At 39.6% G+C, this 27,001-nt stretch overlaps 1 protein-coding gene across 1 annotated transcript in view; it reads right to left on the reverse strand.

Moving 5' to 3' along the window:
- DCHS2 (dachsous cadherin-related 2) overlaps positions 1 to 27,001 on the reverse strand; it is a 182,067-nt gene that overhangs the window by 9,773 nt on the left and 145,293 nt on the right. The window contains exons 14-17 of the mRNA XM_024568565.3: positions 21,617 to 21,730; positions 11,142 to 11,353; positions 8,927 to 9,078; positions 821 to 951 (exon numbers count right to left, since the gene is read on the reverse strand). Of these exons, the coding sequence (XP_024424333.2) occupies positions 821 to 951; positions 8,927 to 9,078; positions 11,142 to 11,353; positions 21,617 to 21,730 (609 nt within the window). The remainder of the gene's footprint in view (positions 1 to 820; positions 952 to 8,926; positions 9,079 to 11,141; positions 11,354 to 21,616; positions 21,731 to 27,001) is intronic.

Genomic DNA, 27,001 nt, shown 5'->3' on the forward strand with positions numbered 1-27,001 from the left:
TAGGTTAGGTCTCCAGTTGGGAGGCATATGAGAGGCAACCACACGTCGCTATTTTTCTCCCTCTCTTCCCCTCTCTCTAGAAATAAATAAATAAATAAATCTTTAAAAAGAAAGAGTGACAGGAGAGAGGTGAGCGAGGGACTGGGTTATTTGCAACTGTAACTATAAAGAGTTGAGTGGGTTTTACCACTGGGGCCACTGACCACAAACAACTTTGGGATCAACGTCCACGGAGCCATCCAGAGGCCCAAACAATTAACATTAATCAATGTATCATCTAAAATCTGGTACTTGCAGCCTTTACCACTAATGTGGTAAATTTTTTCTGCAGATACTGAAGTTTAGTCTACACTAGAGGAAATGATGACTTTGTATGATGAACATCCATTTCCCTTCACTTATTACTTGTCATTAGTATACTGCAAAGACCGACAATGTTCTCAGTCTAAGATCGCTTCTTCCCAGAGAAGCTTTAGGATGATTATCAGTCAACCAAATATGCTTCTTCATACAGTAGGTTTCATTCTTATGAAATGTCTGAACACAAGAAAGAACCCATGTGAGATGATGGTGTGAGCATGAGGACCTGGCCTTCTGCTGATCTGAATGCAAACCCCAGCTTTAACATTGAACTTCTTTGACATTTGATTAATTAGTTTTTGAACATCCATACTCTATTCTGTACAATGAAGATGAAAACTATCTCTGTTGCATGTTGTTGAGTGTTAGTACTCATATTTAATATAGCACCTGGCTGAAAATATGGGAGATGATACCACACAAGTTACTCAAAACCCCTATTCCAAATTGCCACACTTACTTTCTGCAATTTCCACTGCTTCAAGGGGAAGAAAAGCTGGGGCATTGTCGTTTACATCAGTCACCTGTATCTTGACCACACTAGTACTGGAAAGCCTGGGCATCCCTTTATCTGTGGCTTGCACAATCAAGCTGGTTTGGAAAAGAATCAAGGAATGTTATCCATCATCCAAAGAATAAGAAAAAACACATAAATATCAAATTTCCAGTTGAAAATTTAAAAATGAGCTGACTAGCTACATTTATTTCTTCTCCTGGCTTTTTTCTAAATGGTATCATTTAAAATTTACTTCATAAGAACGGTAACCTGAAGTTTATTTACTTATTTTTGACATGTTTAGAGAAGCAAATCCAGCAAGCCACCAGGGGTCATGAGGCATTTATGTCAAAAACAATGCACCATTTCTAGGCGATTGACCGTCACATTCAGTCCCTTCTTACTAAGAACAATCTAAAAGATACAAACACCACGATCTGTTCTTTGGATAAATAGATTATCTCTATTCTGCCACATATGGCCTGTATATTGCTACATATTTTTACTTTTCTGTATCAACAAAAGATAGAGCCACTAAAAGATTGCTTTATATTGATATATTTTTCAGACCCAAATTGCAAAACAATAAAAATTGTAGAATTAAGAGAAGAAATTGCCATGATTAATACACATACAAAAAGCACATGATTGGCTAGGACTATAAAGCAGATGTAAAAGTCCGTGATCTGAAAGAATTCACACGCAGTGATTCAGTCTTTCTTGGATGATGGTACAACTACGTCCCCCAGCAACCAAGTTAGAAACACTATTAGTGTTTTCAACTCCTCCTGTTCTGTCACCACCCTTGCCACACCCAATGTTCTCATAGACTTTACCTCCTGAGTGTCACTTAAAATCTCATTCATTTCTACCTTCAGAGCTTCAGGAAGGCTGATCAACCACCCTGCTTTACCAAGGACTAAAGTGTTTTCTGGGACAGGAGACTTTCAGATTGCTTTAAAAACTAGAACAGGCCTAACCAAACCAGGACAAATTGGTTCTGTAGCTCTTGTTTTTACATGGAATGGTGCGTATTCATTATGACCTTTCTCATTTGGAGTACTTGTTTATTCACCGATCTCCTTTCTTGGAGCAAGTCCTATCTGCTCCTATCCAACCCTCATGTTGCAACTCAATTCTCTATCTAAAATCCTGATTGGAAAACCTGACTCCCTATTTAAAAACTTCCCTTTGCTCTCCATGTCTACAAGAGGCAGTACTAGCCTTGAACATGTACACATGACCTTCTATGATCTGGCTTCTGCCTGGATCCCAGTCCTTACATGCTCCAGGTCTTTCAAAGGTCACACATTCAATAAGCTTTCACTGACCTCTCATTTGATTTGGATGTCCACTCTCTGTCCCATAGCACCCTGTACATTCTTCTGCCATACATTCATCAGCTTTTGTTCTAATGATTTGTCTGTCTCTTCCATAAGCTCTTGGAGGGCTGGTGGGCTACCTTATCTGTTTTTCTTTAATATATGTTGAGTACTAGTTTCTCAATATTTGTTCAGGATTATAAATGTATTATATCACAGAGTCAAGATTCAAGCTCAGCTCTTAGGTAGAGCCTTGGTTGACTAGTCTTGGTTGACTAGAAAGCTTGTGCTTCACTATATACATGATCCTCCTTTAACCTGCCTCTTATTATGTGTATATCATTCCTTAATGCATAATCATAAGCTCATTTTTCACTTTCCTCTAAACACTGGGAGTCCCAGGAGGGTAGCTGAGTGATAAAGAGAGTTGTCAATCAGAAATGATCTTTATTTCAGAAGTGGTATTAGTCTTAGCCAGCTCTTGATTCTACCGTTTAAGAAACTGAGTCTTGGAAGTTGACACACTTTTTCTTTCTTTTCCATTGTTAGCTTACCTGATAAGTCTTCTTTCTTTCCAACTTTAAATTTAAAAATGATGTAAAATAAGCATCAACTCTTTCTTGGTTTAAATTCCACTTAATAGCAAATGGTTACTCTTTATCTAGCATTCATGAAGTACACAGGCTGCCTTCAACACTATCGATGTTGGGATATCAGTATAACAACAACTTGAGTTTCACACTTCTGGAGCCCAAGACTAATTCCATGTGAAAAGTTTGTTTTGTTAGTATGAACGTAAGTCAGGTACATATGGAAATACTTTACTAAAAATAATATGCTCATAATGTTCTCTTGCCCTGCTGCCTGCCCTTCCCCAGTGTCATGCTAAAGTCTCGTCCAAGACATCAAAGTTATGTCTTATTCTTCCACTCTAGCCATAACCACCCTTATTTTCACAACATTACAACTTCAGGGGTTCTATGGAACGCCTATGTCAGGTTAAAAAAAAAGTGGGTCTCTTTGATATGGAGAAAAATATATGATACAGTTCCAAAATAAAAGGACAAGTAAAAGGTTTATCAATGGATTAAAAAAAAAAAGAAAAATTATAAAGGCAGATCCACTGAGATTCTACACACAACCTCTGCAAGACCTTAAGTTTCTTAAGATGGCTCCTGGGCAGTCTTTGTGCAACTGTTGGCCGTAGGCAGTCCACTGGCTCCAGGTCCCAGAACTGCCGCCCTGATGACTGTCATCAGCAGACGCTATCGATGAGCTGGCCAGATTTAGAACGGGGCCATTCTAGTTCCGAGCATTTTTCTACTACCTTATCTGGCGGAAGCTTCTTTTACCATGTTAAAGTTTAAATGAGGCTTAGACCGGGTAGGATCTTTGCTGATTACTTTAACAAATACTAAAGATGTTAGTACAGGACTTTTCAAAACTCTCAACAGTATCTTAATGTCTATCAACAATGAGGTGTTCCTTCTGAAATTCTAAAAATAAATACATAAATAAAACAAAACAACAAAGATATCAGCCACTATCAGAAACACCTATGAAAAGAAAAGCAATGACTTGTGGTTACATCTACACAGTTTTAGCTCCTCTTCTCCCTGAAATTCTACTATAATGATAGCAAAAGAATTTAAAATAAGAAATATGTCCATAAAGCTAAAAAGAAATGGGAGAAGATATTAGTGGGTGGTGTGGGTGAGAAGTTTTAACAAATTTCAGAAAAATGCAAGCAGATTAAGAAGTGGTTACTCATGAGTGGGTCAGGGGAAAGCACAGATTAAAATGCATTTGGAGAGATATCAAGATGAGTGAGAAACAGATTTGCTCCCATGTATCCAAAGACAAGCTCAAGGCATGGCAAACAGTGAGGTGAGATAGAGTTAAAAAATAGCTGGAAGATTGTTTTAAACTCAGAATACAGAACAATCAAGTCCGCTTGCCTATTGCTCTTCACTCCCAGGCAAGAGAATTTCTGATGATCACACTCAGAATAAGTACTATCGAGGGATTGTGCCTGGAGAAGTGACAGCCCCTCCAAAGGAAAAGAAAAAACTCTCTTTATATTGTCACTTGTATGTCATCTTGGAAAGTAGTCCACTCCCTCTCTGCTTCATCCGAGAGTAAAGTATGTTGGTCACTAGCTCTTCCGGCCCGCTCAGAGCTTCCCGTGACTTTGATACTGTCTCTCTCAGAACCAAGGATCACCAGTTACTTACAGAGAGCCTCCAACATGAAAAAGAGAGTGCAAAAGAGACAAAAAGAAGAAATGAACCCAAAGGAAACAGAGAACATGAAAGTACAAAAGAAAATGTAAAAACAATTCTGATAATTCTAAGTAATGTCCTTGGAGAGATATCAGAAGATGATGCACGGATAAATCAAGAACGAAATGCTACGGAAAAGCTCAAATTCAAGGAAGAACTTTTGGAAATAAAACTATAAATGATATCTGAAAATGTTTTTTAACTAGAGCAAAAAAGAAAGTTTAGAAGGTTAAAATTAAGGCATTCTCTCTGAAAAATAAAACAAAAATAACTCAGTAACAAAACAAGAAATGGAAAGTAGGAAATAAAATATTATTGACAAAAAGGTGGTCTCGGCAGTCCAACAATTGATTGAATACAGTCCAGGAAAAAAAAAGTGCAAAGAAAAGAAAACAGAACATAACAAACCAATAACCACAACAAAAACAGAAGAGGTAATTATCAATGAAATAATAAAAGAAAATAGAAAGATTTCTCCTTCTTAAAAGAGCACACCAAGTACTCAGCACAAGGAAATACCCACATCACAGTATATAATCACACAATTTCTAAACATTAAGGATAAAGAAAATAACCTGAGAACTCCCACAGAGAAGGAAAAAAACAAATCATTTACAAAAAATATAATTAGAATGACACCCAGCTTCTCAACAGCAACACTGAGTTTAAAAAGATAACAGAACAATACCTTCAAAACTCTTTTTTAAAAAAATTCAACTTCCATACTATCCATTGTAAAAATCACATGTCAGAGTAGAATAAAGGCATTCTGAGATATGCAAGAACTCAGAGAATCTACTTCCCTGCCACTTTTTCCTACAAAGCTACTGGAAGAGAACACTAGGAGAAAGACGTGGTCTGTGGCATGGGCTCAACTAAGGAGAGCAGCAAAGCAACGTAAAACTTTGCTGAGGGCTTGAAAGCCCATGCAGATGGTCAACACTAGACCAGGGGGGCAGAAAGCAGCAGGAACAGATCTCCAGGGAGCAACGAGGACTTGACAGAATATTTGATAGGAGAGGCATCTGGGGGGAAGATGGGTGGGCACAACAGAGCTACCGAAGCACTGGCAAGGAATGAAGGCTGTGGATGTAGCGAACCGGGTGAGCAAACAAGAAAGATAAACCAGTAACTTTGGAACAGGGGAAGGGTAAGAAGGGGAATATGGGTGAGACATGGCTCTGAAGTAAACATTTATAGAATCATATAGTGTGAAGACTGATTATTAATAAAATGAAAATCAATGAACACATATATAGAGAGAACTGGATATGAAAAGGTCAAAATATTAAATGCACATCTATTATAATAAGAAGTTGAGAGATAATGTTTGAAATTATAATTGAGACATATTGGTATTAATAATAATGGAGAAAAGCAGTTAAAAATGTCAGTCTCTGGGTGATGCCATGGTGGCTGCCTTTCATCTCAGTCTGTTGATAGACTCCACACTGCTGCTTGATTTTAAAAAGCGTATTACTTTGATAACAATAAAAATCTTGGCCCTGAAGTGTCACAAGGCTCCCAGGACTGTCCAGCTCTCAATCTGAGTAGGGATGCTAAGTCTCCTTGTCAGTTATCAGTCAAGCAGTGGAAATGCTTTCAGATGACTCAAACCCCATTTTTGCACACTCATGCCCAGACTAGTGTTAGTTCAGAACTACAGGCTGGAACTTACGTTATTATTATTATTATTTTAAATTTGTAAAGTATTTTTTATGCTCTGTAGACATACAGGTGTGTACTTTTAAGATTCATTCACATGACACAATAGGAAGCCCTACTATGACCACTCACAAGGACAACAATCTCGATTCTGTCATTTACTAGCTACGTAATCTTGGCAGACCTTACCTCTCTGAACTTCAGTTTCCTTCTTCTGTAAATCTTAAGTCTATTATGGGAATTCAGCATGTAATGCAGGTGCTCCATAAATTATTGCGATTATTAATACACTTCCTGCCATGGATTATAAGTACACTCAATTTTTGAGCTCCCTGAAAACAAGAACTTTTTCATATATCTTTATATCCCAAGCTCGGTAAACAGTTTTTAAAATTCAGAAATACTGGTCAGACAGAACTTATGGTCTGTTTTATAATTTGTTATCATGTTTCCACTCAGTTTTCTTACATGTGACTTAATATAAGGCACATGAAAATTATTTAATTTTTATTTAATGCATTTATATTGAATACAACTGTAAGTGACAATATTGTTTTCTCCCCTCATTTTATATTGTAAAACAGAGGACTAGAATTAAGAATATTTTCCTTAATCAGACAAAATAACAATAGTTCAAAATTAAAGAAAAGTTAAAAGCTAAATGATTCCTTTTCCAAGGCATTCACTAGAGGGATGGCAGGTTAGGGGAAATCATCCCCTATAGTTCCCACTGCCTTAAAAATTAGGTAAAGCACTTAAATGTTAGATAAAGAGGAAGCAAAGCCACAGAGAGGAGAAGCTCCCAGCTGGAGACTCTGTGTGTGTGTATGTATGTATCGCTCTGTGGCTGTATGTGTTGAGTACAACTTCTCTGGGTCCTCCCAGCCTTGAGTTAAATTCTTCTTGGGGAACTGGGGAGGGACACTTTTAAATATTGGAACCGAGTTAAATGTCAGGAACATGAAACTATGATGCGCGTAGGAAAAACTGGAAGGAGTGAGATTTAATGCTAATTTGGCTCCATTGAGTAAGAGGGACACTGTAACAGAAATCTATGATCAGGAAAGGCTTAGTTCCTGGAACACAGCGAACCTTAAATAACCTGTGAATGTGTAATCACTCAGGTGGCCATTAGGCTGAGATTTACCTGTAGTCACCTATGGAGAGAGAAAAAAAGCTTAGTGCTTAAAGTTACTATAGAAACCAAGTGGCAGGGATAGGTTTTAACATACAGTCAGTTTTAATGTATTTATACTTTAAGCATGATAAAGATTGATGATAAAATATTATCAAAAAATCCTACTAGTTAATACAGGGTAAGGTCTTAAGTTTCTAAAAATACTTCTGAAGTATTTCAGACAAAAAGAACAAAGCACTTAAACGTTTAGAGTTGGGAAGTTGGGAAGTTTTTTAGAGGTTAGTGAATCCAGTCCTCCTAGTAACAGACCCATTTTAGTCAGTTCTCACTGCTCACCTACAGGGGTGTCCTGCACTCTCCTCATAAAGCCTGCACGTCGCCAACCTAGGAGGCTGCTGACACTGAGGTCTTTGGTAGACCTACGCCCACCACCCCAAACCGAAGGTCAGCTCTGTGGCGCGTACAGGGGAGACAGTGTGACTTAGGATGCGAACGCCTGGCCGCAAGTCCATGAAGGAACAGAAAATGGGTCTGTGACCCTGAGCAATCCACTGTGCGCCTGTTGACTTCTCAGTGAGTAAGAAGTCGCCCAACTTGGCCTCCTTGGGAGGTGACTGGGGGGATTAAAGGAAACACTGCATGTGCAAGGCCTTCTGGAAGAAGATACAGAAATAGAACAACATGTAGCACATTAAAACAAGAAATAAGAAAGTCAAGCATCTCTTTGACCCCCAGGCTTCTCACACGACCATGTCTCCAGAGTCAAACAAGGTTAACAGTTTCTTCCATTTTCTTCCTGAAGTCGTCTGACTATGTGGGTGTGCTTTTGCTCAAACACCCTGCTGTATGAACGCTAGGGTGCACCTTGTTATGTCGTCCACGTAGTCACACATCCTAGCGCTCTATCCTCATCAGCACATACAGCCGTACTTCTTCCTCTTTGAAAATCAGTTTCGTTGTATTTCACAGAAGACTTGGCCCTCATTCCTAAAGCAGACCCCATTCACTGCCACGTTAGGTTCCCTGGTCTTCTTCTTTTACAGACCGAGTTGCCATAAATGTCTCTGTATGCAAGGCTAGAGTTTTGTAGCACTGACGTTTAAATACCTAGGAGACTTGTAACACTATTACTCTCCCTTTTATGGAGTTCTGCATAAGGCTGGCATATCTTGGACTCAAGACCAAAAAAAAAATGTTTAATGTTTTGTGGGCTCTTTCAATAAGATCATTTCTATTAGAACACAGCTCTGCAACGAGGGTCCTGGTGACAGTTATAATTTTGTACACAAAAGGGGAATAAAGACTTAAAAAGAGTGATGTCCTTCAGTCTTTACTGTTTACAAAACAATAAGAACAAATGTTTGTAGAGTGCTCAATGGTTCAATAGACATTTTACAAATTCTGATTTTTTTAAAGTCTCCCATTTAGTTCTTAATGGCATCCTAGATTCATGAAATCTTAGAAGTAGAAGGAACCTTAAAGTTCTAGTCTAATCACCTTTCCAAAACTTCAGATACTTTCTAAGACTCAGTATATCCAAAGGGTGCTCATAAGTTGGATCAAAGGGAAAACACATTTTACAACTAAGTTTATATTAAAGGGAGATAACGTTGTCAGAAACAAAGCAGATCACTGATCAAATGGATTTGGACCTGCGACAGACCTGTAGGAGTTGGCCAACTCGTAATCCAGAATCCCATTTGCTGTTACCATGCCGCTCTGTGCGTCGATCTGGAACACTTGCCCTTGGTTGCCAGAGAGAATGGAGTACTCAACGAGGCCATTCAACCCGCTGTCCAGGTCAGTAGCAAAAACCTGTGAGGAAGCAACTCTTGCATGAGAGAAGGATTTATTCTGCAACGTGAGTTAAGTCAGTTTTTCAAGAAATGCATTATGAAAGAATCATAGATTGTCAAAAAATACATTTCAAAATTGGTGATCAAAGAAATGCCAACAAAACCCATCCGTGTGGTATGGGGAATGTAGCCCAACCCCTGATTTGGAAAACCAATGGGGAGTGAGGTCGGCACACAGAACCCACGCTCAGGGATAGGTTTTCCCTTGGGCAATCATTTCTGCATTGTACCTAGGCTGCTATGAGGCTTACTTTTGCTAAAACTCCCTCACCCTGAATTGAGGCAGTAAATCCTTACTGCATATCTTTAAAGCAACTTCCTAAAATCTGACCTAAACCTCCCACATATAGAGTGTAACCAGTTCAACCACTTTTCCCTTTGCATTTGCAAACATCCTTCTTCTTTGATGTGATTAGCAACATCCTCTCCTTTATTTTCTGTAAAAGGTAACCACCTAAAGCGAACCTCTGCATAGTAAATGAGGAACATCCTCAATGTAATATACCAAGAAAAACAATAAAAGCCTGCCCAGGCAGGGGTCGGGCCCTCTCTCTCACTTAGAGAGCAGCCATGCCTTCCCTTTTTCTCCACAGGACTTCTGTAGTCAGTGTGAATTTGTCCATCAAAGCCACAACACAGACCCTGAGGGCTGGGGTAAGCATCACTGCTGAAGCTTACACTTCACTTTACAATAAAGTGGGTAATGGGTTAGGAAACAAGCCTGTGTACTCATTCAAAGGATTTCCAAGTAACTTTCAGTGGGAGTCGCACATGTTTTGAGCTACAGTTTTAGGCAAGAGGAAAACATAGTTAAAAAAATCTAATTGCTTGAATAGAAAGCTTCCAGTACCATCTGTGGGTTCAGTCTAGCACCACAAAAGGAAAGAAACGACAGAGGAAACCTCTACCCAGTGAATGGTAATCTGTCATTTGCTTTTTTTTATTTACTGCTTTAAAGTATTGTCTGTAAAGGAAGCCATACTTGGACTTTTTTGTATTATATTGAGAGTCTCCTTCTAAAAGGATGTTTAAAAAGATAAAACAAAGTTGATTTAATGCTAACCAATTTACCTCCTGATCATTTATGTGACAAGTTATCAAAGTAGCGTTGAGGACGAGAGTTATCCATCGGTCTCCATGGAGATATGTTATTTAGTGTGCATCACATTTTGATCACAAAACCATTAGTGAATTTAAGATCTTGTTTATGAACGAGTTGACAGATGAATTTAAATTCTTTAAACTTATTTTTATACTCTATGCCCATCAACCTTGTGAATACAAAGCGTCAGTTCAACGGCGAGGGGAAAGGTAAAAGGGGGCCCTGCTGCTGCCCAGGTGGAGAAACTACCAAGGAGAGTGGGCCTTAGAGCTGCAGCCACGCTGTCTGGTGAACAGATCTTCTCCCAGGACCTGCGGGCTAGGCCTGAGAACAGTGCATCTGTTCCTTTCACACACGAAACATCTGCACATCTCGGGCTCTGGCAGCGTGTCCACGCATCTGCGCCTCAGCGCATGCTCGCCTGGTGGCAGCTCCACTCAGCAATGACTAAACGCGCTTTAAGACCTGGTACAAATGTCCTTCTTCTGTGAAGCCCTGTGCTTTCCACCAGGAAGAGTTTGCGTCCCCTCCTTTCTCTCAACACATTAAATGCACACTTGTATTGCGACATTAATTATGTGCATTTAAATTATATACTTACATTTCTTATTTCCCCACTAAATTGCATGCATTTATAAAACGGGTTGATTTTTGTGCCCCTTTAGATTCCCTGCTAGGGTGCGAGTCCCCAGAGTAAGTGGGTGGGCATGAATTGAACACTAAATAAACAGAGGAAGATGAGTGAACTCAGAAACGCCAAATTCCCTTTAACCTAATGTTTCATTCATCCACCAAACACTGGACATGCCTTGCAGAGTTAAACTTTAATTTATGTGCCCCAAAAAAGGCCTGCCATATTTTGATGCACGATGAATCATGATAATCCACATACATGCATGCACAAAACATGCCTCTGTTACCTGTATGATGGGAGCATTGTAGAACTGGCCTTCAGACACCGGTACTTGGTAAACGTTTTGCCCAAAGTGTGGCAAATTATCATTCACATCTTGTATCAAGACGGCTGCTTTGCTGTAGGCTCTATGCCCACTACTTTCAGCTAAAACAATGAGTTGTACTTCTTTTCTGACTTCAAAATCAAGAAACTTGGGTTCTTTCACAGTGAGTTCTCCTATTTTTAGTCCCGGGGAGAAAGAAAGACAAGAAGTTGATGTAGTTATTGTTAAAAAAGTCTCAAATCACCTTTGTGTTCACATGCTCACCTGTCCCTCAAAGCCCCCTGTTGGCGGGTCTCTCTCCTCTACTGACTGGGGACATTGTGAAAAAAGAGTTGAGGGCGTGCAGATGTTTGCAAAGAATGGAGGAGGCAAAAATGCTCCAAAATATCTGAAATCTGGGCGCTGTCTCTTATGCCCTCTTTCCCCCTCTTTGGTCCATCACCGTGTCTGGAAAATCTCCCTTTCACGCGTTCTTGAATCCACCCCCTCCATCTTCACTGCTCCTGCTCTCCTCCAAGCCTTTGGCATTTCCCATCTTGTCCCCTGCATTAGCCACTTCCCTGGTCTCCCCACCAACCCAGTTCCCAGTCTGAATTAATAATAAAAATGACATTGTCCTTGCCCTGTGTAAAGCCCTTCCATTGCTTTCCATAGCTATGACAATGAATTTCATCATTTTTAGCCTCTCTCACCTCAGAAGTCCGTCCCGTCATGACCCTCTCTGCCTTGGGCATAAGACTCATAAATGTCCTCTCAAAGGCTCATTCCAGAGTTGCCCTGTAGGTTCTTCCATCTGCTGCAAACAGTCCATAATTCTGTGCTTCCTCAGAGATCTTTCCAGACCTCCCACCCCCATACCATCACTGTCAGCCCTCAATGGACTCTCCCAAACACCTGCTATACTTTGTTCAACCACTTCAGTCGAGTTACTCCTCATGATTCAGAAGTTCTACAAGGCGAGGGTGGTTACCTGTCTCTTATACCATCCTATCCCCAGTACCTACCTGGATGTCTGGCACACATAAGGCACCCAATCACATTTGTCACACCCTTGTATGAAAAGCATAGTCAAGCTAGAGGAAGTGATCCTTTGGGGTTGTCTCATGTTCAAGTGTCCCAAATTAAGGACATTCCTCCCATGATATCATTTCTTTCTTTGGTTCCTATTCTATCTTTTCCTCCTCCTTTCAACCAGATTTCTTACTGAATTTATTGTTATTATTCTTTTTATCATTATGAATTACTTGGCTCTCACTGTCAGAGATTCCATTGAATAAGGATCTGCTGAATGAGCATTGGTCTGGAGTTCAAGAAACCTGAAACCAAGCACAGATCCTAGACCTGGCTACTTCATTTAGGTTGATTACCTGGCTCCACCGCCAGTAACCCTGTGACCTGCAGTCAGTTATTCAGGTTCTGCAGAGTCCAGGCTCCTCTTGGGCAAAATGAGGGTGTTCGTAATGACTTCATAGGGTCACCGTGAAAGGTAATAGAGTGCATGTTTAGAATGTTTCTTTGGAGTTGGATGGTATAGATTCCAGTGTTTGTGCCTACATCTCTCTTCCCCTCCATCACTAGTTATAGATTTACTATTTTATATAAGGTCTGTATCTAGAAAGAGAAAATTTAATAGCCACAGACTGTTAGGAAATTTTACATTCTGGTGAAGGAACCTGTTTTTGGATCTATGGCCTGGAAGTCCCAGTTCTTAGTGCTCTCTCTGAACCAGTCTCCTTAGGCAACCAACCCACCCAAGAAATGTTCTATCTCTGGTATTAAGTAAGTTTTTTGGCGGGGGAGGGAGGTTTATAGCTTCTATTCTGTTACTAAGAGAAATTAAATATATATATTCTATATGAAGAACTCACTATACTATCAAATTTAAAATTTCATAGAATCACGTTCATTTACTGACAACAGATTTAGTTACCAGTTTAGAACTAAAACCAAATTACTTTACAAACCACAGTCTGATGTTACCAACACCCCTGACAAAATTTAGAATGCATCTAATTATTGGCAGCTGGAGAATCATTAAGCTGCATGTTGATGAGCAGGTGATGAAGGAAGCTGGTCTTGAGAAGCCTCCATGAAACAGGGGCAGACCCCACACCCCCCCATGGCAGAGGAGCCCCAGTCTGAGGTGGGTCCAAAGCTCTCATCTGGAGCTCTGCCTCCACCAGGCAGGGTGCTCAGCTTGCTCTCATGCGCTGGTGCTGCCAGTAAAGGGAAATGCGATGGAAATGCAATACTAAATTGCCAGTGTCACTGAGTAGAAAGTGTGCCAATTACAGTGCAGATCAAAGTGGGGTTTTTAATAAAAGGCTTGTGTTTAGGCTTTGATAATTGGAATTTTGAACTTGGAATGGATCTGCAGCTCTAATGCTTTCCTTGCTTGGTTTTTATTTTTGGCATAATAATTGGCATATGCTGTGAAAGTTATGCAAGTGGAAAAGACAATAACCAGTCTGTGAGATAATTCGCGGCTGGCGCACCTACCAGACCCACATTTTGCCTTGGATGATCCACTCACACTTTTCTCAGAGACATCAAGGACTTGCTGTCACCGGTGAGATGAAAGTACTCCTGCCCTCTGACTGATAGTGTGGGCAGAAGACCATGTCTTCCTTAGAGGAAGGGCCTCCCAGCACCGAATTCATGTTCATTCTCATATGTTGGAGTGCCAGTTACACAACAACTTGAGAATGAAACTGTAGTAATCTTTTCCTTCTGATACAGGCACACATACTGCTTTTGTCCAAGTTATGAAATACACATCGAAATGAGGTTAAGAGTTTTCAAATGCTAAACGTTTGATAGCATGCTCGGGTTATTCCAGTCAGTTACAAACTGCGCACGTGCATACTGTATACACAACCAAAGCAGGATGTGATAAATATTTATGTTATCCCAAAGCCTTTAAACTCTCTCCTGTTAAAGCTGTGTCCTTGAAACACTGAAAGTTTGATCATTTTTGTTTTATGTCAATCGACCAAATAATGAAATGAATACTACCATCTGTTATTGACATACACATGGTTAGTCAAACTCCAGAATTCATGCTGGCTTAGATAGTGAATAGTAGATATTTTTAAGCTGAAGTGACAGGATGTTTGGATAGAAAAGTAAACCTTCGGTTTGTGTCTATGGAACACAGAGCAGACTCTGGCACAGATGGACAGAAAACACGGTGCCCATCAGAAATCCATCTAATCATAACTCATTTAACCAATAACTAATAGCATGGCTTTCTCTGGTCTTTTCCACTAAGAAAAGTGACCACAACTTATACCCCATTGATTTATCATACCTACTAGTTCTCTATTTTAACTGGTACACAGTTTAAAGAACATATATTCATAAAATCTTTAGGTAGAAGTTTAATGATTGATTGGGCAGAAGTGGCATAAAATTTGATGTCATATTTAATGATTTTTAAAAATGTTTCATGACAGCAATATGATAAAGTATATATTGAAATTATCTTCATGACAAAAAGAACTGAAACGCTTAGTCAATTGTGTGTGTGTGTGTGTGTTGAAATGCATTATTGAGTTGAAACAGTAGTAGACAGTCCTCAGAAGAGAAAAAATAAATGAAGAGTAATCTGGGAAGTAAGTGGAGCACTCAAATCCTTTTTGTGTTAAAAGGATTTCTGACACAACTTCCTGCATTGAGATTCACCTCTGAAAGCTGCACAGGGTGTGGAGAAACAGGAAAGAAGACTGAACCCACAAAAGGTGAAGGGTCTAATAGGAAAATCAGAATAAATCTATGAACCCGAAGGCTCCAAATGTACCAAATGAGTGATCAATATTTAAAAAGAAATTAAAAATGGATGCACAGAATCTTGCTCTTCTTGACCTTGGCGTTGACTGGCAGAGGGAAAAGAAATTGTCTGCCAATAATAATTAGCTTAAGCCTGAATGTATGGTAACCAAACTATCACAGTTATATATTTTTAAAAACCCTCAATAATTAGATTTAAGCTAAGTGTTGTTGATGATGTGTCCAGGTGATTTGCAGAAGGGAAAGCAAATCCTCTCTAAAGGGAAGAGAGTCAACCCAGGCTTTGAAGATCCCCACAAACAAAGCAAAACAAAAACGTTTCAAGGACAATGAGTGGTTCAGAGTTAAGCACAAAAGACACAGGGAAAAAAGGCATCATGAATGAGAGCTAACAAAGCCACAGAGAGCAAAATACATCCTCAGATGCTTAAGATGCTGGAATTATTGTCATTATTATATATGTTTACATATATTAAAAAAGCTTAGAAACGTGAACAAGAAATAAGAGATTATGTTTTTGAAAGACCAAGAAGAGTTGAAAAAGAACTCAAGAGAACTTCTGGAAGTGAAAAATATAGCAGTTCTCTAAACTGAGAAGAGACAGAGATGAAAAATATGTAAAGGAGATGTAGGAGAGAGTGATACTAATGGGGGAAGTAAGAATTGGAACATTTTAGCTTAAGGTAAAAAGTTATAAGCCTAGCAAGTAATGTATATGTTAAAGCTTTTGTTTCAGAGACTACAGATAAGGCCCATCCTGGCTCCTGGGAAAACAGCAGACCTCCTGGGGCACTGCTAAAGATTACCGCCTGGGGACAAGTGGAGGCATCCGGGCCTTTGTGTTCCAGGGAGGGGCAAACGACCACCTGCCCCGGGAACAGCTAACCGCCTAAGACAAGAAGGTTGCAGTTTCTTCTACCTAACCCTCCCTGAATTTCAAAACCCCTCACTGCACCTAGTTTATTCCCTGCTATAAAAACTTTGGCCTGGAAAGGGAAGGGAAGATGGTCTGTTAGGGTATGAACCCGCCATCTTCTCAGATCGCTGGCCACCTGAATAAAGTGCCCATAAAGATTCAGTCGCTGTCATTTGCTTATTGGGTTTGGTAGTGACAGGCAGCCCAAACGCTGGTGTCTTTTCCGGTTTCAATACTGCCCAATGTTTGTCTAACTGTGGCTCTAAAAAATACAAATAAATCGTATTTAGATCAAAAGCTTACTTGTTAATGCAACAATCAGAAACTAGAAGACAGTAGGATATCTTTAAAATGAGGAAATTAACTGTGAACCTAGAATTCTAAGCCCAGAAAAAAAAATCTTTTAAAAACAAAGATTATGTAAAGTCATTTTCAGATTATCAAAATCTGAGAAAGTTTACTATAATAGGCCCTCACTAAAGGACGTGTTTCAGGTAGAAAGAAAATGATACTAGAAATGATACTTAAGTTTGAGACATAAGAAATAACAGTTAGCAAAGAGAGTAACAAAGAAGCAGGTAAGTCTATTTAAAATATTATTAAGCCTAATTAGAAAGGGCTAAAATAGTGGTCAACAAAAGCCTATAAATTAAAAAAGAGATATTTGGAGCTAAAGAATTTTAAATTTAGGAGCAAGATATTGATTGATGTTAGACTTCAGTCACACATATTACAATAGCTAGGCTAGCCATTAAAAGAAGAGAAATAGCTATGTAGTTTCCAAAAACACAGGGGAAAATAGTCATTTTCAGACAACAATTGTATATATTGACTATACAGAAACATATCTAAAGTAATAAGTTTACAAGTTTGCTAGACACAAAATTAAAATATGAAACCAATATCAAGTGTGTACACCAACACTTCAGAAAAAGCATTTTTCCATTTACTTCAGCAAGAAAAAGTATAAAGTATTTAAGCTAAATCTAACAAAAATATGCAAACCTGCTACATAAAAAGATGAAAACTTTATTAAAATATCTTAAAGAAAAATATTGGTGTGATTTTCTATAATATCCCTGGCTTCAAAGACAATACTGTAAAGATAAGTTTTCCCCAAATTGAAATTTGTATTAATACAACTTAAAGAACAATTCCAACAACCTAAGTGTCCCCCGATGAATGAGGGATAAAGAAAATGTGGTGCACACCTGCCGCAGCGTATTATTCAGTGTTAACAAAGAAAACCCTGTCATATGGGACAGCATGAATGGACCTTGAGGACATGTGAAGTGAAACCAGCCAGTCACGGAAAGATGAACACTGCGTGATTCCACTTCCGTGGGGCATCTAAAGTAGGCAAGCTCACTGAAGCAGGGAACAGCAGGGTGGCGCCAGGGGCTGGGGAGCATGAAATGGGGTGTTGTTGTCCAACGGGCATGAACTCTCAGTTATGTGAGATAAGTCTGTCCCAGGGACTGGCTGCACAAGGCTGTGCCTGGGGTTAATGAGACTGTACTGCATACTTAAAAATGTGAGTGGGTAGATCTCACGTTCAATGTTCTTGCCACAATGAAAAAGAAGAAAAGTAAATTTTAAAAGGAACCTTTTAGTAGATGATGATTATGTACAACGCACAGCTATGCAGGGCTTTCTGAGATTTGAAAGGAGGACATTGTGGCCCAATGATGAAGTTACTTCAATTCTGGGTTGGAGTTACCTGATTTTTTTTTTTTTTGACATTTTCTTTGTTAATTTGGGTGAGGATTCACCTGAAATCAAGTGTGCATGCCCTGGTTATGTGGGCTATATGCATGAAGATATAGACTGCTGTACATCACCCCCAAATTTGTAAGTAAACCTCCTTTCCTTGGGGAAAAAATCCCAATAGGTATGTGGGTAAAATTTCACAAGTGAAATCAATTATTTATATTAGAGCAAAGGGTCAATAATGGCTAATATACTCATGAAGAAAAATATGAAGATGGGGTGAATATTGGGGGAAGGTGGAAGCTCCCCGATATGAAGACTTGTTATAAAGGCAATGCAATGGAGTGTGGGGTCAGTGTGTGGATACACAGGAAATGAATGAAAAAGAGTGACAGCCCAGTAAAACGTCATGGAAACCTGACCTATGACAACGGTGAAACTGCAGGTCATGGGAGGAGGTTAATGCCATTTGGACCAACTGGCAATCGCATTGAAAAAAAAAAATGAAAGAAAGAAAAGAAAAAACAATATCCCTAACTCAACTCTAGATATCCTAAGATATAAATAAGCTTTAATAAAGCTTATTGAAGACAACCTTTTCCTAGTTACAGGAAAGCTATCAAATTTAAAAAGACACTGTGAGAATATTTTCTTAAGTTCATGGAAAGGAAGAGTTTCTTCAATAACTGACAAAGAGACTGATTAATTCTAAGTCATTAAAATCATAATATGCCATGAATACAGTGAAAGATAAGTCACAAACAGTAAAAAATGTTTGCATCAAAAAACAAGAGAAAAATACTGACAAAATACATTTAAAATCTGTACACTTCAGAAAGAGACTGCAAACAACCCAGCAGAAAGTTAGGCAAAGATATCGATACCAAGTTCACAAAGGAGAAAACAGAAATGCCCAATAAACTATAAAAAAAATGCTCAAATTCATTAGTAATAGGGGTAACACAAATAAAAACCACGATGAGATACCATCTCACACCCACCAGGCTGGCAACAGGAAGTAGGGCATGAACAAGCTTGACAGCTGTCACTCAATGCTGAAGGAGTGTGAAGTGGGGCAAACCACTTCATAGAACAGTCTTGCACTATCTACACAGCTGAAGAATTCATCCTCCGAAGCATATGCCCAGCGTAGACTCTGGGGCCTAAAGAACTCCTTACCTGTGCATCAGGTGTTCCTAACAGGACTTGTCATTGTATCCCCAGACAGAAAAACTGTTGGGAACCACCCTGCCTGGTTTCAGAAGCTGTAACCCCCCATGGCTAAGGCTGAGTAAGAGATCTTGTGACCATAAGCCACTTAGCAGACAAAGCTTATCTCCCAGGTAGGGGCACCACCTCTGCCCCCTTTCACCTCACCCTGCTTGGCCCCAGGCAGATGACTGGTTAGCCCGTGATGGGTAAGATTCCTCAAAGTAGGGACAACCTAAGACAGGCATGGTCATGAAGCAGCCCTCAGGGAAGGACTTGGGGGGCTATAGAAAAAGGGGGTGATGGACCCTTGCCCCTCGGCTTTGACATAGCCCGAGTCCTCATTCTGTCTGCAAGAAGTCTCCTAATCTCTTGGCTGCTTTACTTTCCCTGCCTGACTTAAGACTGAAACAATGCCTTAAACCTGAAACAATGCCGGAGGTGGGTGTGGCCCTGGGCTGGAAAGGGCAGGTTCCCCTGGCTATCAGGCCTAAGAAAGAATGCATAAAATCCTATGAAACCTGCTTTGCTAATACTCTCAATTTAAATGATAAGGGTCCAAGCATGAAATGAGTTTGTTCCCCAAAGTTTTATGGCCCTTTAGCTATCTGACCCTGACTCAAAATAAGCCCTCAGAGTTCTTTGAATGTTATCTGTTGTTTGATCATTACTGCCTGACAATGATTGATGAGATTTACGTATATACCCTGTATTCCTATGCAAATTAAAACCAATAAAAGCCCATGGAAGAACAGGCTCCTGGCTCTTCTCCTTTGAGAGATTGGCCAACTTTCCTCCCCAAGCAGATTGTGTCTTGGTAGACTTATTCTCATCCATGATAGCCGGGGCTCTGTGGGCAGAGCCCGTCCCCCCAATCCCCCTACAAAAAACCTCACTGCCCATCAATAGCAGAATGGATAAATAAGTGGTGATACAGACTTACAGCAGAACACCAGAAAGAAGTGAAAATGAAAGGATCCCAACTACACATTAATGTGAAAAACTCTTAACTTTGAATGAAAAATTCTAATCCTATAGAATACAAGAATACAAATCCATTTATAGAAAATTTAGAAAAAATCAAAATTCAAGTGTTTTATGTAGGAATGCATTTACTGTAAGTCACAAGGGAATGATTCCTCCTGAAGCAGGACGCTGGCCAGCCTGAAGCAGTGGAGAGGAAGGATGCCATTGAGAGAGGCACAAGGGGACTGATGACAATGGCCGTGTTCTAGTTTATAACCTTGGCAGCAGACACACGTCATTCTTTGCTATTTCTCTTCAATGTGTACGAAGGGTTAAGGCACTATTAAAGCAGAGTAAAGATGTTGAGCAAAAATCAAGACACAATGGAACACACTAGGCATGATTCTATTCTCTGCTTTAAATCAAGGTAAAACTAAATAACTTATTGTTTAGGGATTCAAACACAGTGGGAAAATTATAAAGAAGAAATACAGGCAAGTATCAAGACCAGATTCAGATTACTGATTGCTGATTTCCTCTGGGGTGAAAGAAGAGAGATGTGAGAGGGACACCCAGGCTATTTCGAGGCTCTACTACTAATGTGTCATCTCTAAAGATGGGCGCAAGTAGATGGGTTTTTATTTTACTATTGCCTATTACACAGTTTTATATGTCTTAACATATCACCTTATAGCTATTGCACAATGAAATTTTGAAATAAATTTCAACATAAATAACTACTTAATTGAAAAAAAATAGTTTTCTGTGGATATTTTATCTGCATTTTAATGAAATACTCTAGAAAAAAACAAGGCCAAGCGTGGGCCATGCCAGGAGTGAAAGAGCAGAAAGATCTGGGTAGCCTGGGAAAATATGCAAGCTCTGCTCTCCTTCTTCCTCACGGTTCTAATCTTAGCTGTTTTCCCAGAACCCTCAGGCACCTGGACTGCTGGCTACTTAAGGCTTGGTGATACTTGCAATGGCCCTCTTCCCAACAGGCTTCCTGTACCACCCTTTAACCAAAAGATGAGATAAAGAGATGAAGACTTCTAGCAGGCCACTTCAGAAAGCTCCTGACCAAGGGCTGTGTGGATTAAAAAGTCATACCACTACTCTGGACAAGGAGGCATTTGCTTAAGAAATTACCCCCTCTCAATTCTTCCCATGTGCATGCAGTACAGATTAAATAAGACAGTTCTGTGGTAATATATAAATGATTAAAAACATTCTTCCTGAGGGTTGACAATGAAGCTGTAGATATGTATCTACTACATAGCTGTTAGTCAAAAAAATATGTTTCAAATAATCAATTGGTATTCATTTAAAACACAATAATGGTCTTGTTAAAACTAAATTTAATACATGCTGTATTTGGAAGTAATTTCTTTACCATGGCATAGAAACCTTTCCAGCTGTCCTTTCTCATTGCATTGTTGACATTCAGTGGCGAACTGGAGGAATCTGATGAAAAGACTAGACATGTGTGCTTATTTTCAGTTCAATGTCAATATTAATGATCTCCGTACTATAGCTCCAGTTCTCCCAAGTAGATGGGTGACTTTTAAGTAGAAACCAATTTATCTCAGAAATTAGAAAAGTAAAATAGGAACTATCTAATTTGGAAATGTGAAGAATAGAATTCTTAGCAAGAACATGTAAACAAATAGTTCTTGATTTCCCACAATTTCTCATCTGCTACCATAAAAACTTTCTTGTTTATCTTTTAAATTATTTACCTATAACAATTTGTACCTTTCAAATTTTGAGTTTCCTTTGGAGAAGTATTTCTTACTAATAACATTAATGGAACAGGACGTAAAATTGTCATTGTGTAGAGAAGACTTACCTGAGTTGGGGCACAGGGAAAAAACTCCATCTTCATTTCCGCTAAAAATTGAATATTTAATGCTATCTCGAATTGAGTTGGGAGCAAAAGCTTTTACAGTCATGATGGAAGTACCTGTAAGAATGAGGTAGAAAAAAAATTTTTAGAAAAAGAAAATTTCGGGGGGAAACAAGAGCAAAGACTGGGTATTTATTATTTGCCTCCTACATTTTCACTTGTTCATTCATTCAGTGATTACTTATTGGGTCCCTTCAGTAAGCTGATCCCACGTAGCTTCTGGGGAGATAGCGACAAACGAGGTATAAATGATCTCTATCCACGTGGTGGTTAGTAACTGATGGGGGGGACACAGACAACAGCCATTAAATAGATACACAATCAAGGTAGATTTTATATCTGCTAAGTTCCTTGGAAAGAAATAAACAAGGTTGTATGACAGAAAACACTTCGGTTGCCGGGAGGCAGACATTCCTTTGGAGGGGTCTCAGAGGAATGACCTTCCCTGAAGCATGAGAAGCCGTCAAAAAAGTGGGAAGAAAAGGATTCTAGGAGAAGAACAGCAGTTGCTAAAACCCTGGGCTGGGAAAGGTCTCGATTTGGTGAAACACAGTGAATAGGAGGAATTGAAGAGGTGGAAGGTAAAGATAGCCTCTAGTCAGGCAGGGATCGCATTTTATTCTAAGTGCAGTGGGAAGTCATGGGAGCATTTTAAGGAATGGAGTAAGAGAATAGGATTTACTTTTTCTTTTTCTTAAGATTTTAAAATTTACTTCTAGAAAGAGGGGAAAGGGGGGAGAAGGAAAGGGAGAGAAACATCAGTGTGTGAGAGATACATTGATCAGTTGCCTCCCACACGCCCCCTACTGGGGTCCTGGCCCACAACCCAGGCATGTGCCATGACTGGGAATTGAACCAGTGACTTTTCATTTTGCAGGCCAGTGCTCAATCCACTGAGCCACACCAGCCAGGGCATTTATTTACTTTTGAAAGATACCATTCTGAATGCCATGTAGAGAACAAAGTGGGGTAAGAATAGAGAAGAAAGACCAATTAAGGTAATACTGCAATAGTCCAAGCAAGAGACAATGAACTATGATTGTGGGAGAAGAAATGAAAAGAATGGGAGAGAAAGACATATTTTGACACATGTCCTTGCACAGCAAGTGGAACATGGGAAAGGAGGTAACAGAGTATAAACCTTAGAAATCTCCCTCAACCAGTTTCCAGTATGGTTGCAGGTAAAAGCAACTCAAGCAGAGGGTAACTGAGTTATTAATTGTATTACATCAGTTCATTCAAGGACTGTTAAGGTACTGCAGGAGTAGTCAAGAGCACCTGAAGGAAAAAAAACAACAGATTGAATTAGACGTTGGAATTACAAGGAAAGGAGGAAGTCATTTCAGGTTATAGGGAGCGGACTGGTTACCAGCATGGAAAAGGAAATGGCAAGTACTGAGGGTGACTGGTGTGATCAGAACTGGCCTTTCCTGGAAGGGTCCCTGAGAATCCATGTGAGCCCCAAGTTAGCACTTTGTTGTCTTCATTCGTGATGGCCTCTGCCCTTTGCTGCTCGCCTTTGCTTTGCTTCCTGCCCTGGTTGCCCATTTGTCTCCCTCCTATGACTACTTGTCTTGTTTTTTAAAATATTTTTTAATTTAATAAACTTTATTAAGTTAAGCTTCATATACAACGTACACCTATTTTAAGTAAACAGTTCTATGAGGTTTGACAACTCTGTATACCTGGGTCACCACCTCCATGATCAAGGTTAGCAGGTGTCCACCACTCCAAAAGTTCCCTCATGCTCTTTTAGAGTCAATTTTCTCCACTTTGGGCCCCAGGTAATTCCTGACCTGCACTCTGTAACTCTAGGTTAGTTTTGCAAATGAACAGTGGCTGTCTCCTTTTGTTTAGCATACTTTGAGAATCAAGCATGCTGTTCTGTGTATCAAAAGTTTGTTCCTTTGTACACAGCAAATGTTTAGTAAGTATGGGGAAATGGAGGTGTTAAAGAGGAAAGAGAAGACCCAGGGAGGGAGGCGGTCACTAAAGCATCCGAGCCTGAGAGATTAGAAAGATGCTTCTCTGCCTACAGGTCCCTTCTAAACCAACGGCATCTTTTTAAATCTCTCAATGCTGTGATATCCCATCTGGTAATGGGAACTGCAATAGTTAAAAAATAGCACCTATTGAAGTCCGCTGCTGGGCATCCTCATTGAGTCTTACTGTGCAGGCCCCGGGAACAGACCCCCTCCTACTGGGGGTCACGGTAACAATGATCCCTAAACTAAGCCAAATGGGTGTGCCTTTTCTTTTCCTAGATACTCAAAGTGTCTCACTAAAAAGAAGAGAGGAAGGAAAAGCTGGAATGGACAATATTTTCCCCAGGAGCCTTTTCAATACTTAATACCCAAAGAAACATGCCGTGAGTGCCATAGCTACTAAAAGAAACAAGGATGTGAGATTGTCTGCAAAACTGAAAATTCGGTGAGAAAGGCATAAACAGAATTTGTTATGGGGAAAGAATGGAACACCAAAACTTGATTTATTATTCTCTTTAAAAACATCATGCTTAACATAAACTGTGACAAAGTTTATCCATCATTTATTGGGTTTCCAAAGTCTTGCTCTTTTGAAGGCAGTTATGAAATCATTTAGTGACAAAGCCTTTTAACGAATCATGGCAGAATCCAGTTACCATACACGTTCATTATAATCTGAGCCTTATTTTCTCACATTTCAGAAGACGTACTGTGAATATAAAAATGTCTTACATGTTGGGTAGGAACGTTCCTTCACAGCAGGGTGCTATGTTTTATCTTCAGTGCTTGGCCATGGTACTGTGCTTCCTGATACAATTCGTGTTTTAAACACAGGAGATTTTATTTCAAGTGGCTTGTCATATATTCTTAAGAATGGCAGAAAGAAGAAAAACAGCTACGCAGACAAGATGTACAATCTTGCTGACGGCCTTTTTTTCGTGGGTTAGGATGCTTACTACATGCCCAGTTGTGAAAGAAAACGCGGAGATCACTCACACGTAGAGGAACAGAATTGCAAATAAGAACTGCATATGGACGCTCCCGTAAAAGGAACAATCCTAGTTTTATTGCACGTAAAATGTTCATAATATCAATGCAATTGTAGTGCAGAAACAGTTTCATTCAACGAAAATACTTCAAAATAGATGCTAAAGTCAGCAAAGAGCTGCAAGTATTTATATACTTTCTTCGTCTGACAAAGTTTAAATTTGTGGCAGGCTGAGAAACAGGACACCAGTAAAGGGCCTTGAACCCTTCTAGGGCTTGGCTTACTACACACATTTTAAATAAAAGCTTGCCTTTGGGCACCACTTACAATTACTTCTCAATTCACATCAAGGTAGAAATGGTAAAATATAAAAACCAACATTGTACCTTCAATTCTTAAGAATTTTACTTCATGTCTAACATTGCATCAGGAAGTCTGATATATATAATGTTCTTTTTTTTCTTCTGTACAAAAACAGGCTTTAAAAACTACTACCACCTACAGCAGCAGTAAACTATGCACTCAAAAGCAGAATTCTCTAAATATTCATGTTCTGTGATGATAGAAGTCACAGTCATGGGAACATTTAGGTAAAATATTATGCAAACATTTTATTATGAGTTATCCATGAGTAAATACTCTAGAGTTTTATTTTTGGTATTTCTGAGCAATTTTTTTAAAATGATGACTGACTTGAGAGAAACAGATTTTCAAAGATTTGGATGATTTTGAATTATCTATTATCTCTTAAATGTCCAGCCACTGAAGTGCTAAACATATTTCAACCGTTTAAGAAGAAAAGTTGGGAGTGACATTAGCAAGATGGCTGAATAGAAAAGTCTTAGAACTCATCCCTGATAGAGACACCACATTAACAACAACAACTGACTCCACTTGTCTTGGCCCACGGCCAGGGCTTCGTTCTGGGCCCCTGGTCCCTTATCACGCGCATTACCACAGGCCCCTCCTCAGTCATCTTGCTCCCCTTCAGCCACCTTTCACAAGGCCTCCAAGGTAATCTACAAAGTAAAATTTGTTTGGGCACTTTTTTGCTAATTTAAAGGCTGTCAGTGTCTCTCTGTTCCAACTTGTCACTGGAAAGCTTATGAGAACTTCTGTCTAGCTCTTCCACAGGGTTTGCTGTGCTGGATGATACACTCTGCACCTCTGTGTGAGCTATTTCCCTGCCTGGAACTCAGTACCTGCCCCACCGTTTTTGTGCCCGGTTCTATTCTCGGTTGGACATATGGCTTTTGTTATTGTCAAAGTATAATGGTTAAATAGTGAAATGATTTCAACAAATGTTTGGTGAACACCTAGTAGGAGTGAGCTTTTTCTGCCTCTGCCATCCACATCAGGGAACTTCTCTCAGCTCTTTCTAGCTGCATGTTCATCTCCACATCTTACATTTACAACTATTGATAATTGTGTTGGCAAAATGCCTTAGAGATTAGTAAGTGCTCATTTAATTCATCATCACTGTCTTGTTAGAGAAGAGATGAAATAGATGTTCAAAGCCCTTTACAAGGAAGACTAGTTGCTTCCTATAGCTTTCAAAAATTGAATATTGATTGTGCAGTATTGAGTATGCCATCAACACTAATAGGAAGTATGATAGGGAAGGACAGAAAAATGAGCGACATCTCAAGAACAGAGATAAGAGTATCTTTAAGAGTTAAGAATGAATGAAGCAGAGTTACAATTTTGCACAGAACAATTTAAGATGTGCAAATAATTTTAAAAATTTTTTCATGATTGATCTACTATTTCTTATGAATTCCACCCTGATAAACAATAGTCAAAAAACCGACCATCTTAAACATACTATTTAAAGTCATCCCAGTCTCTTCCCCTTAAACAGCACTTTTAGATGATTTAGTGTTCTTTGAGAACATGTTTAGTCTTTGAGATTCACTCCCTCTTGTGCTGCTCCTCTGCAAGATGACCTAGGTGGATGGGTGGGCTGGGACTTGCAGCAATGAGAGGGGATCTTTGTGTGCTGTCCACTGGCTCTTAGATTCGTCTCTAAGAAAGGAGTCTGCTCAGTCATGTCAACACGTTCAGGCTCAGAACTCTGCCCTGCTCACCTGGCCCTACCGCAGCTGTTCTTGAGACTGCAGACCCTCTGCAGGGTCATCCAACCCTGCATTCAGGCTGTCTACTGCACAGATTTGGGATGGGCTCATCTCGTCCATTGTAACAGTGGTCCCCCTGGCAGGCCGGCTGGCCTGTACTCCGTGTTCATCTGTGTCTGCAGGTGGGAATGCTGGGACCGAGGGATGTCTTCTAGGCCTTGTGAGAGCCAAACAGGGATGGGGCACTCACTTGTGCCTTCTCTTTACCTAAACACTTACC

The sequence above is a fragment of the Desmodus rotundus genome, chromosome 9 (genome assembly GCF_022682495.2).
Source record: "Desmodus rotundus isolate HL8 chromosome 9, HLdesRot8A.1, whole genome shotgun sequence".
Taxonomy (NCBI): domain Eukaryota; kingdom Metazoa; phylum Chordata; class Mammalia; order Chiroptera; family Phyllostomidae; genus Desmodus; species Desmodus rotundus.